This window comes from Etheostoma cragini, chromosome 12, assembly GCF_013103735.1.
Source record: "Etheostoma cragini isolate CJK2018 chromosome 12, CSU_Ecrag_1.0, whole genome shotgun sequence".
Taxonomy (NCBI): domain Eukaryota; kingdom Metazoa; phylum Chordata; class Actinopteri; order Perciformes; family Percidae; genus Etheostoma; species Etheostoma cragini.
The window spans coordinates 7,360,120-7,374,064 of record NC_048418.1 but is presented as its reverse complement, the minus strand read 5'-3'; the positions used below and the strand labels follow the sequence as shown (position 1 = coordinate 7,374,064).

At 38.4% G+C, this 13,945-nt stretch overlaps 1 protein-coding gene across 1 annotated transcript in view; it reads right to left on the bottom strand.

Moving 5' to 3' along the window:
* The window catches only part of LOC117954496 (probable G-protein coupled receptor 158), a 51,759-nt gene that overhangs the window by 23,406 nt on the left and 14,408 nt on the right, over positions 1-13,945 (bottom strand). Inside the window, exons 3-5 of the mRNA XM_034888341.1 lie at positions 8,633-8,735; positions 3,534-3,745; positions 1,427-1,495 (exon numbers count right to left, since the gene is read on the bottom strand). Of these exons, the coding sequence (XP_034744232.1) occupies positions 1,427-1,495; positions 3,534-3,745; positions 8,633-8,735 (384 nt within the window). The remainder of the gene's footprint in view (positions 1-1,426; positions 1,496-3,533; positions 3,746-8,632; positions 8,736-13,945) is intronic.

The following is a 13,945-nucleotide window of genomic DNA, read 5'->3' as shown; positions in this document are numbered from 1 at the left end:
CCCCCCCCCCCCCCCCACTGTTCACCAAACTCAGCAGCCCTGTGTCTGCTGTGGAATCCTTCAAGTTTCTGGATTCCAGTACATCCCAGGACCTAAAGTGGGAGCCCAACAGTTTCACCATCATCAAAAAGGCCCAGCAGCAAAAGGCCAGGATGTACTTCCTGCGTCAGCTCAGCTCTGCCTAAGTTCTGCTGATCCACTTCTACACAGCCATCTTCCAGTCTGTCCTCTGTACGTCCATCACTGTCTGGTTTGGAGCTGCCCTCGATTCATGACTTTTACACTTCCAGAGTCAGAAAACGGCAGGAAACATCACTGCAGACCCAACTCACCACAGACACAACCTGTTCCAGCTTCTCCCCTCTGGTAGGCGCTACAGAGCACCGTACGCCAAAACCAACAGACTCAGGAAGAGTTTTTTCCACAAACCATCAGTCTGATGAACAGCTGACTTCTTACTCCCAGTGTCAGGTTCAAATCTTTGCAATAACGCAGCCAAACTGTCTCTAATCAGCATCTATTTACTGGTTCCACTCATATTTATTCATCATTTGCATTCTCCAGTTCAGAACTGTTTATACTGTTCATTTTGTAAAATAATACTTATATAATAAACATAATAACATTTATTCCAGTGCCCTTTTCACTATGCTCCATAATCAAATAATAATAACTATCATAATTATAATTTGCTCCTGCATACTTTGCACTCTTCATTGCACTATTGCTTCAACCTGTCTACATTGTTTCTGTTTATAGCGTGTATATAGTCTTTGTTTTGTTGTTTGTTTTTGTATGAGTAAGCGCATTGTGAGCAATATGATATAAAGCTAAATTCCTCGTATGTGTCCTCATGCCTGGCAAATAAAGCTGATTCTGATTCTTATATTATGTAATTACCTTTCTATAGTAGTTGTCATTGTTAGCGGCAGATTCAACTGTTACCAAACTGGATTCAAATTGCCTTCACATTCAGAAGGGATTGACTGGAAACAGTACATATGTAATCCAGCTGTCCTGTTATATCTCTCCTAAGGCCATAACAGAGCTATATTAAGTTACTGTTAATGCAGAGCCAGCATGTCCTTCTGCTGCCGCCTCATTTTTAAACCACTGAATTGTTGAAACACGGGCGGCTTTTGTTGTGAAGCCACCACAGGAATCGTATTGTTTTTGTTTCTGTGGTTAACGCTGACAGCAATCGTTCCTTGCAAAATATGTCTACAAAATGTGGTTACTTTTGGAATTCTGGGAGCTGCAGTATTTAAGCAAAGTCAATGTTACCACCAGTAACCACTGGTGTTGCTGCTGTAAATTAGCACAGCTTAAGCATTATAACTTTAAAATGAGCAAAGCAAAAATCAAAGGAGTGACAGACTGCTTGAGTAAATTGTGGGTGCAATTTAAGATCAGAATGCAGACTTACTGGGAAATAGAGCAGTAAAGCCCCAAACAAGATGGCTTCCAGCAGAATAAGACCCGATGTGCGGATGCTCTGTTAAGGGGAAAGAGAAACAATAACCAAAAACATCAATCAATCAATCACTGAAAGGAAAAATGTGATGTACAGTATACGTGGCTTTGTGTGCTAAGAGGGGTTGAAAAATATAACCCTATAACAAGTTATCAATTAAAGGTGTTTGCTCATCTCAGTGAGTTGGCACATGGTGAACATGGAAAACATGGCGAACATGTCAAAAGTATTGCATCAAATCCTGTTTGTTTGAATGGAGTGTTATGAAGATTTGTAGCTCCAGCTTCTTTGCATATTGCAGGCAAAAGCAAATAATAAATAATTGCCTCTTTCAAAGCAAACAAACCCAAAGAGGAGTTAAATGTATGTTTGCTAACAATTTTTCTTTCCCTGAAACAAAAATGTAAGTGACAACAGCACCTTTTCTGGGTCGGAGTAAAAAAATAAAATTAAGTTTTAATGTAAATTCAAAGGACTCCAGGGACATTTCTTGTGAACTGAAGAAATGTGTGAGATTTTGACAACACAAATGTCTATAAATAGCAAACTGGGAAAGATTCAACTCAACTTTGCCTAAGGAGTGGTTGTAATTAACTTACACCGTGAGGATCTCATAATTATTTCACTTTATGCTATTATCAGAGGGGATATTATGCAACAAATTTGCTGCAAATCTATGTCGATTCAAATTGAGGCAATAGTGTTAATTAGTTCAATGTTCGTTAAGAAAAAACAATAAAGCAATGGATTGTCTTTTAATTTGGCCCAGTAAAATGAATTTAGTATGAAATTACATATATTTTCAAACACAGATGGAAAGCAAATTAACATTTACTTATCAGAGTACCTCCTCTAACTTATTGAAATCGAGTGCAAGCGTTAAATCCATGGAGCCCTTTGTTTGAGGGCAACACTGTGTGAAATAAAACTGCTGAAACTTGTCTAATTTTACCAGTTACTGTGTGAGCTATGGCATGGAGGAATTGTTTGCCTTTCATTTGTGTATAAATTTAGTACAATATGTTGGATGTTGGATTGTTGGGAACAGCTTGTGGCACTTTTTAAGCACTGTCTCACCTGACATAAAATCTTCCTCAGCACAGGATAAGATTTTCTGACTTTTAGTCCTTAGCATGGGTCATGCTCTAAAGTTGAGTCTTATAATTCCTATAATGCAGAATGCATAAAATTGCCCTTTTGTCGGCCCTCCCCCCCAAAAAAATTATGTCATGGTTATAATTTGTTTATTAAATAAAAATTGAGCAAAGCCATTACAAAACGTATTCAGATAATGTAATGTTGTACTAATGGAAAGGAATAATGACCTTCATATTTCTAAACATGGCTCATAAATGTTTTTAATGGCAGGCTGTGTACCTTTGCATGGTCAATGTTGAACAAAGGTGGACGGTGTCTGTATAATGTGACAGTACTTTTATATCATCTTAACGTGGTAGATTCCCAGTCTTTCAAACTCTACACCGACAATTTTCAAACACAGACTTTCTGTTACAAAACTGTCTCCAATCTAAAATAATTCTTGATGAAATATCTAGACTTTAAACTCTTTCCAAAGCCACAGAAGACATTATATAACGATTTATCCAGGCTCAGTAGTACCACTCCTGATTAGTAAACCTCAAAGCTGCACTAGGTGACTTTTATGAAATTAGTTTTTTACAGGATATAACTGCCACTATATCCTGACAGAATTATATTTCAGAATTGACACAGGCATTGCAGTGACATTATCTTGATTCTAATTGATCAGTGCTGCCTAGTTTTACAGTTCGACCGCAGTTCACGAGCAGTCCTTGTCACTGCGTAATAGACTCCTTGGCTCAGATTGGTTGTTTTCCTCACTCCATCAGGAGCACCACCAAGAGGAAGACGTTTTCACAGATTATTTATCTTATACTGTCAGGATAACAGTTTTAGCAAATATGACAAAAAGTTATTTTTTTACGAAAGTTACCAACTGTAGCTTTGAGGTCCTGATAAGTAGAGAACATTTTCATTGCCTCCAACACTCCTCCACAGTGGCTCTGTGTCCACTCACCTTCTTCCTCCTGAAGTGGTAGACCACCACCATGCTGGCCAGGTCCAGTACCATGCACAGAGCATGGAAGGAGGCCACAGAGAGTCGCAGAGCACCATCCTCCTGCGCCAGGCAGGGCGTGTCGTCCCGGCAGTAGGGGCAGCCGTCATGGCACGGCAGGCACTTACTGGACACATCAGAGGTCTCGTCTCTACTGGAGCCATGCTCCTTACCTGAGGATGTAAGAGCACTTCAGTTCACAAAGTTCTAAATGTTGGGTATAAATTTTCATACTGTATGTTACTGCAGAGCTCAAGAATGTGTACTCTTCTTAGAGATGAAAGACTCATCACAACTCAGGACATGGATCTGGTATAGTGTTTTCAAGGATTATCAATACAATTAATTTGGTTTAGCTGTCACACACTGCCTTCTCATTAAATACTCAGTTAATCAATTTGAAGGAGTACAAAACATCAATCCAATCAATCACAAAGCCTTGGAGGTGATAATTACAAGAATACAGCCTTTAATTAGGCAGATGAGGGATTAAGAAAGGGGAGGAGGATAAAATACTGTGACACCGCTCTCCTTCATCCCTCGGGTCTGCATCACTGTTGTTAAACCAGCATGTGGCACACGTGGATGTGGTTTATCAAATATGTCCCTAGATTATTTTTTTGAACATCTAATTTAAGATTGTTCACATTCGCATGACTGACTGTGTTCTGTTAAAGCGCCTTTGGAGCCAAATTATGTTTTGTCAATAAAATACAAAGAAAGGGCAGACAATGCCAAAAATGTAATCTCCATTCGGCAACATGTCTACTGTTGCAGTATTTGGAGTAAATCTTTAGTCCAAATCCTCCATTTTTACCACACACGCATATACACGTGCGCACAAGCACGTATGCATGCACACGCATGATGCAGCTCTTCTTTAAAATGATGCTTGATAAGCGTGTGATTCCTTTGTAGGTCCCAGAGCTCATACAGTATGCAAACATTGTGCTAAATTTGTACAGCGCTTCAGTGGAGCTTGATTGCAAGAGAATGTACAGAACGTCCTCCGGTAATGATCAAACAACACGAATCACATTTATTGACATAATAACAGACCTTGAAGACAATTTATCAAGCAATGACGCAGTCACTGATGTAAGAAATCCTACAAAGTGGTTTTGTTTTTCCATTTGGCCTTACTGTGTTTACGTAAGGGTTTAGAAAAGAAGGGAAGGAGGTGACCGTGAAAACATAATAACTTTTAAAAGTGTATCTTGCCTTTTTGCTGTAAATCGCAGTTAAGCTGTTTATCTTCTCTGGTATTCATGCCTTTCACTGATATTCACAATGTGAATTGGTGCCAGGATGTTGTTAGCACAAAGCTACTATCTGTATTTGTTTATCTTAGAAACAATATCTGTATTTGTATCCATAATCTGTTTTATAACAGATGTGTTTCATACTCAAAGCTTGGAAGTAAGTCTGCTTCCTTTTCTGCAATAAATTGTTTTCTGCTGCCATTTATTCGCCGCATACATGTATCTACAAGTTTAGTAGCTAAATATAGTCAAATTAGCAAAACAACATAACATTTTAACATTACATTTTAATCGTGTACTGGAATTAGTCAAATAATGACACATCTTTTTTTTTTTATCAGGACCTCATCTTCAAAATAGAATACAAAAAGTCTAAACTAAGTCTTGATAAAAAGCTGTGGTTCTGGGTGGAAATCAATAGAGGAGAGAGAGCGGGAGGTTAGCAGAATAAAACAAGTCCATTACATTTCAAAGCTGTTGAGAAAAATCTGAAAAGCTCCCTTGGCCCACTTTGCACGCATTTTTGAGATAAATGAAACTGAAATGTATGAATATTGAGTACCATGTTTTAGCCAACAGCCATATATTATTACATTGCATTTGATTGTTTTAGTTTTTGTTCAGATCTGTGCATATCTTAATAATGTATTTGTTTTATTTTTTTACTTTTGAGGGACAAATCATTGTCCCAATGATTGGAAAGAGAATAGAGGGAAAGAACCGAAACAGAGAAAGAGAAACCCTGTTAAATTGTAATTTCTGGACTCAGTTTTCCATATTTAGTGTGTGGCCTGATGTTCAGTGATGCCCCACCTCTCTGTTTGTCTGTCAGTTTTTATTAGCAGGCAGCATCTCCATCAGATTATCTATTGGGAGGGGATTTGTTTTCAGTTATTGCTTGTTGTTGAAGCTGCTAAATTGTGTTTCTGTTTTGATCCTTTTTCTGTTTGTAACTGTAGTTCCACAATCTTCTCAATTTCAAATGAATCATGTACACTTATGTTAGGGTTAGGGCTTGTGTTAGGTGCTTGTTTTTTATCTTTTCATGTATACTCTGTGGGCTACACTTAGCTCGAGGATTTCAAATAACCCTAACTCAGAAGAGAATGGGAAAAGATTATGGACAAAAAGAACAGATTAGTTAGTATTCTAAGGTCAACAGCATGCCTTTCTACCTTACAGGTTTCCAAGCAACATCAAAAGTGAAATGAAAACAAACCAAAATAAAAAGTAGAAAAAACACTGACATCAACATTACAAGAAGATAGGTCAGAGTGGAGAATAAGCTTAAGCCCCAGCATCCAAGTCATTGTGCAAAGTAGTGGAAGGTGGCGGATAGTTCTGCAGGGAACCTCAGAAAGAGGAAAAGACTTGTTTTGATGTGAGACAGCTCACACTGTTCCTATGTTTTATGGCTGTTTAAGGAATTTGAATCAGACGTTCAACAGTTTGTGTTTTTAAGTTTGAGTTTCAGTCAGGGACAGCTGATAAAGAGGCCCACTAATGGTTTTAGTGTCATATACATTTTGGTTTATGATCCAAATTGTCTTTTAAGATCATGAACTTGTATCAGTCAATCAATCTATCTATCTATCTATCTATCTATCTATCTATCTATCTATCTATCTATCTATCTATCTATCTATCTATCTATCTATCTATCTTTCTATCTATCTATCTACAAATTATCAATCACCAGTAAAAAGTGTCATTGTCACATTCAAATCAAATGTCATGTTTCATGAGGTTCTATTGCACCTTTCCAGAATCATTTATTTGTTATAGCAGGCTGTGTTTTTCTCCGTCCATCCTTTCTCGGCTTTGACATCAGTCCTTTTGGCCTGTTGCTAGGGAACAATACAATATCTGTTTCCAGTCTGGTCTCTTTTCTTGGATGCATGAGGAATAACAGTTAAGTTCCAGGAGGGGAAATTAGGGTCGCCAGCTACCGCGACCCAATCTGAGCCGCAGTGATTTTTAATGACGGGGTATGGGATTAGGAAGATGAGTCTCTTCACAGACTGAGCCGTTTGATGGCAGGCCTCATCATGCTGCATTACAATAAACCTCCAGTTTAGCATATCATCCCCCTCGGGGTGCTGTATTGTTTGAGTCAGTGATGAAAACCACCGCAGTTGCTTGATTATCTCGCTCATCAGGGCCAAGCCTTCTGCCCGAGGATGCAGCACTTTCAGTCAAGGTGTCAGAATACTGGCATTCAAATCCAAAGCACGAGGAGGGAGGTAAAGTTATGGATATACTTGAAATCCAAGGGTGAAAGGAGAACCATCTGCGGGGAAAAGCCAAATTGTGTGTACATGTTCAGATTTGTAAGTGTTCAGCCCATTTTCATTGTGTCAGTCATGCCTGTATCAAAAAAGGGAAATATAGGAAATATGAGAGTGATTGCCCAATCTTTAGGACGGACAATGTCAATGACCATCCACTAAAACCCTCTCTCGAGCTGCAATTGTCTAATCAAAGCTTAGCAACCGTAAGCTTTGGATGTCCTCACACACAAAGATGTGCATGGGGCTTTACAGAAATTAGAGTGATAGTTTTTTTTGTAGTTGGCCTTTACAAAACCAAAAATACAAAAGGAAAAAGTGTAAGGAATGGATTAGTAATATCAGCATGTCCAGCTAACTAGCTTACAGTATAACCAAGTGTTACTTCCAAAGGCAAAGGGCATTTTATACATTATTTTGTGGGGTTGAGGGTTACGTTAGAATAAAACCTGCAGGACTGGGGCATCCAACCTCCAACATACCAGAGATAAGAGTAATTTAGCATTATCGGGCTTGTCCTACTCTTTATTTGGTTTGGGGAGGTTTACATTACATTTCTGTAGTAACTCTGACCAAACCAGCTTAGTGTTACTGGTTGTTTCTCATCATCAAATCAAATTATTTTGTACAAGTGAAGCATACTGTTAAAAGTAAAGCATACGGAGCGACCTCTTGCTCACCCAGTGAGAGCAGTAAGGCTGAGTTCTTTGCGGTGGCCCGGGTTCGAATCCAAACTTTGGCCCTTTGCTGCGTGTCATCCCCCATTACATTTTTATTCATGACATTATATATCCTATAATACACAGGATAAATAGCTTTACCCTGTGATACATTACCAATGCTGCTGCTTCATTTCCATGTCTACAGGGTTCAGCTGGAGCTATAGCATTAGCATTAGCTTACGCTAGCTGCATCTGACAAAATCTGCTAGCGACATTTGTCATTTCCGCCGACCTAATCCATGGTTGTTGGCTTTTGTTTAGTTCTGAATGAAATCAAAGAGCCTTTGTTTAAAAAATGACTAAGAATTTCAAATGGTAAATCATAAGGTGCTGTGTGAAAGTTTGACAGGCATAGCAACAGTAACTTAGGGTTGCAGGGCTTATTGAACAGTCAATTAAAGTGTGACTAATCCTTTATTCAAGTTTATTCCGCCAACGCGTGTTCTCTGTCTACACAGCCACCCTATAATCCAACAGGTCTGGGATTCAAAAGCCACCTGTGGCTGCCACCAGAGCTCAGAAGAAAAACATAGTAAACCTTTTCACAATAAGAACAGTCAAAATCCTTTGACTGAAGCTTGAGGTTTCATAACCTCACAGGCCCCAGGATACCCATTCAAAGACATAAGAAGACTTTCAAACAAAATGTGTGGCTGTCAGCTGAAACAAAATGATGTTTTCAGTTTTTTTCATGAATCCCAAAAGTTTGCTTTTGAAAAATTCTAACTTTTGATCTGACAGCTCACTGCAATATATATTTTTATATCACAGAGGGCTTTGTAACCTACTTTTAAAGCCGTTGAGCGCCACTCGGCTTGGGTGGAAGAATCCTCTCCTGCACTGGCACTTGTACTTGTCCAACACAAATCCATGGCCGACAATGGGAGTGCACTGAGAAAGAAAATGCAAAGACAGACAGGTGAACATTGATAAAATAATCAGTGTTTACCTATTTTGGTTCTCATCAACAAGCGTATTACAGGAGTTAGTTACATGGGGGCAAAGGTTAGAAGCTGAGAGGAAATTGCATAAATGTGAAACAACAAGAGGAAGAGGGAGGATCGGGTGACTCAGCCAACACAGCTTTCTCTTGCTTTTTGAATAAAAAAACAAGTGGGAGTAAAATTATAAAATTCTTTCTGGTATTTAGGATTTCAGAAGAAAAATTAAATATGATAGGGCACAGCAACAACAAAATAGTCTGTATTATTGTATATTACAAAATGTAATGTTTGGTTTATCATAGTAAATTAAATATATGAGGAAGTCACCTTAGGCACTTGGGAATGGTTAACTATTTTCTGAAATACCGCAGGCCAAACACAAGAAAAAACTCTGGATTAATCAAAACTACTTTTTTTTGCAGCCCTACAATAATAAAGTCATATCATATCATATCATCAATCATATCAACCAAAAATGAAAATGAAACAGAATGGACATCAAAGAAATAACAGGGATAGTGTTGATCCTTCTCTTCACACATGGATTAATATTTGCAGCATTTCTGGCTCCACAGTATGCTGAAAAATGCCTCTTGAGCAAATATGATTTGCATTTGCAGGAAATTACTGTCCAGACCTGAATGATTTATGGGACCCAACAGTGAGATTAGAACAGTTTAGGAATAGAGAATGATTTGATATAAGACTTAACAAAGGATACAATGTTTTACAGTCTTCATCCTTCACCGGAATGAAATAATGTAAATGTTATGCAGGATCTCAGTGGTTAAAACAGACATCACAAACTTAATAAATTACAGTGCCTATGTGTTAGTGATAACGCTCCTCGTCGGGTACACTGCGGTGTTCTCAGTTAATGAACTTGTTTGGTTATGTTATCAAGTCTGCTATAACGTCTACATGATCTTCTGCAGCTTGAAGACGCCCCAGTTATATAAACATGTGAGACAGGGGAAATCACAGGGCTTTGCCAAGTAACAGGGAAACTAATTAATAATGAAATTAAGAATTAAGGGTTGTTTGCAGAATTTAAGCGTGTCGGAATAATTCCAGCTTGCATTGATAACTCTGGGAGCTACATGGGCTTACGCACCATCTGGAGCGAAAACACACTCAGCGACACTCACACACAGGCACCAGCGTGGATTCTGTACACTCATGTGAATGCACATATCCCTGTACTAAAATAAAGCTGCAATAAATATGACATGATTGTTCATAAATAGTGCATTGCATTGCATGCTTAAAGTACAAACAGTAAATCTTCTACAACGGCTGCTGTGGAGAGTAGCAGTACTATATGTATACTTCATAAATCAGTGACAGTCGCTGATAGTCTTTTGGGATTTTTCTGATATCCAAAGCGGAGCTGATGTTTAAGGAATAGTTTGAGAATAGTTTTGGGAAATTCCCATACTGTATTTGCTTCTTTATATAATTTTAGTGGTACTCGTCTTTAACTCCATGTGATTGTGGAAGAGTAAAGCATACCACTGAACTTTTGCACAGATCAGTTGGTTTTCAAAGCTGACAAACAGCCCCAAATCTCTGAACTGGGAAGCAGCGGCATGTGGGATGAGCTGAGGGTATGAATGTCTGAACTGAAGTGCAAGTGTTGACAGAATAATGATATACATATATGGTAAATCATTGCTCCACTATTGCACCAATAAATACAAGCAGGCCTGGGAGTTATGACACATGTGAGCTACATCTTGGAGACTTCACCTCTTGTTTTACAGTAGGCTATGTGAAGAAAGAACTGTGTCATATGGGGATCCTTAAAGCTATTTTGTGAAAAATATGAGTGTTGTGTTTATGTGTTTCATCTGTTTTGTATTACCGAATAGTCCTACTTGAACTACTCTCTTTACTTTCCCCACCTTCAGCCGATAATCAGTGCCCTTACATTCACATACAGCCATTGTGAAGCTACTGTACAGTATGTCTACTCATAAGAAATTGCTTCTTTGCGTTATATTCAAATACATAGCAAGATTAGAAATGTGAAAAGATTTGGAAATATTTGTTGAATTTCCATGTCTGTAAAAGCATCCAACACAAACCAATACAGTATTGTAGGCTATCTGGACAACAGTTAATTCTTTCTATTGCTCTTTACTGTGATTCAGCATTATTTTATTTGTCCAGTCACTTTGACATACACTGAAAAAGTTTGAATGTCAAATAAACCAATCTTGTGAGCCATAATGAAACAGAAAGGTCTATAGCCTCACCTGATGCACAGTGCTGCTTTGAACTAAATGCTGACATAACAACATCACAATGACTATGTTACAGTAACATGCTGATGTCAAGCAGGTAATATATACCATGTTCGCATCTTTTAGCACTAAACACAAAGCCCAGTATCGCATTGTGGCACTAGAGGAAAAATCAAGGTATCACCAAGGTCATTAGGATACGTCCTCTGAGGACCATGAATGGCAAGTCGCCTGGTCTGCCACCAAAGTGGCAGACCAACAGGCATACCCACGCCATAAAAATAGGTCTGCAATAGATAAGAGCATATCATTCACTATTTTATTTGCATAAATACAGTGAATTTTCTTTGTCTCTCTAAATTCACTGTATTTATGCAAATAAAATAGTTTCTCACATTGTGTATGATGACTTCTCTCTCCATAATAGTCATGTAGATATTAAAGAGCACAATTCCAACTGCAACAAATTGAGTAGTGAGTGCATGGGCTGAAGAAAGCTGGACACACATACAACTGTGAGTGTTTGGCTTTGCATAGTTAGGGTGATAAATGCTACTGTCCTGTGGGCGGATGAGTCACGTTGCGTGATTTTAGATTTTCTAAGTTCAAATGCCCACAACAACAATTACCGTATTTATATGATGCTGCTACAGCAAAATATGTTTTGATAATATGTAAAATATTTAATATATTTCCACGCAAACTCTTTTGTCAAATCACAATTTGCATACAAAACATGAATTAGAGACTACTGTTGAAGCAGATCTGAGCATGTGTGCATTGTTTGTATTCTCTCTCAGGAGTTGAGCATACATGTGAAATTACAGTAAAGTATGCAAAGTACAAAAGGGGGGCACGGATTTCAGCTACACAGCCAGATCATTTCTTTATTCCTCCAAACAAGAATCAATCTGGGTCTTGGCCAGGATGTTTCCACCTCTCTGAGTGGAGGAACAGGTGGCAAACGGAGGACTTAGCCTCTTAGAAAACTTTGAAACTTTCAACATCTGCTAGATAGATAGAAACACAAACACAAACACACACACTAGTGCTAATGCAGACATAAACATACAACACCACTTTTTTCTGCTTACTACAAAGGCAGTGGATACTCATTAAGATAAGACATTCCCAGGGACGCTGAGGTGGGCAGTGGTGAAATATGATGCTTATTTTAGACTGTTGCTGGGCTCTGTGCATCCAAATCGCTGCATTTATTAAACCTGTCTGTACTTTCACCGCAGAAGCAGTTTGTGGTTCCCAAGTGCATTTTAAAGTGCAGCAAGTAAGAGTATAAAATAAATAAGTGAACGTGTTGCTAATTTCAACCTTGTGCAAGAGAAGTAACATTGTTGTTTCCAACTTACCTATATTAGTTGAGCCCATACTATACATCTCTCACAAGTAGTTCAAGTACAGATCCCATGAGTACAATACAGGAAACATGCATGTCACACAGGAGATTGACAAGGACCATTAAAACTAGATTCATGACACCCAACACCCCTGAACTGCCTCACTAGCACACCGCTCCATATGTCGTCTATCATCAGTGCTGCACTCTCCGGCAAAATCATACACACTGATGCAGCAAGACAAATACACACACACACACACACACACACACACACACACACATTAAACACGATCTAAAGGCAAGGTGTTTAGTGATGCCAAGGCCGGCTTCCCTTTTTCTCAGCCACCATGAAAGGGCTATGAAATGGTCGTTTGACGTGTCTCAGTTTGATGGATCACCTTCATCAGACCGCAGGCGGAAACTGAGAGAAACTATTTTATAATTGTACCTTGCTTTGAATGCAATGAGGGCATTCTTCTTTCTAACTCTTGGCTGACAGGGTTCAAGGTTGCATTGTCAATCAAAGAAAGTGCAAAAAATTCTTTATTACGGGGCGAAAGCACCAACCAAAAGAAAGAAATAATGCTCACTGAAAACCAGACCAAATTGCCATTTTGTTTTCTTACATTCATTTAGCCTGACATTGCGTTTGTAAGCCAGTTTCCGTTTGTAAGAGGAGCCTGTCAGTATTGTGTACCAATGACGTAGAGGTTGTTAAGAGAAGTTAACATTTTCATGGTGATCCAAGAAATATGCTGATTTCAGAGTTTTTTTTAAAGTTCAATTCAATTCAAATAGTATCATAACAAAAGCAGGTTGAGACCACACTCTGTAGTACAAATACAAAGACCCAACAATTACAGTAATTCCCTTTGATTTGGAAAAAAACTGTCCAACTATGACAATCTCATCCATGGTTGTCGCTATTTTAATTGCTATATTCTGTCACCTAGATACAGAGCAATCTTGTGTACTGGATACAATGTTGACACCCCTATTGTTAAGGCTGCCTACCGACATTTTGAATTGCTGAACACATTGGTAAGTGAAAACTGATTCAAAGGTGTGGAAACAGGCCAGATGAAAATTGTATTTCCGCTGTCTATTTGCTGCATAGCATTATGGTATCATGAAGCTGCTGTCAATTCTCATTTTTCTTGTAGTAACCTTTTATGGTATAATAAAAAAAAGAAGCTGGAAATAAGCTGTTGCTCTTTGATTTTAAAGGACAGACTAATGCCTAAATTATACTATACGTTTCAATTGTTTTGCAACTTAAGCCTATTGCGGCTTAGCTGGAAATATCTCCACTTTCTACAGGATTAACGCATACTACAATTGGACCCGGCTGTTTTAAAGACATTCTTTAAGGGTGACTTTCCCCTTAAAAAAGTTTGGGAATTAATCTTCAAACTTAAACTATAAAAATACTGAAATTTTAAAACAGCATAACAGCCACATAAAACTCAGTGATCACCTGCAGTCTAACAAGTACAAAACAACAGGTTTTGGCGGAGCCCCTAGCACAATAACACACAATATCACTTGATACTA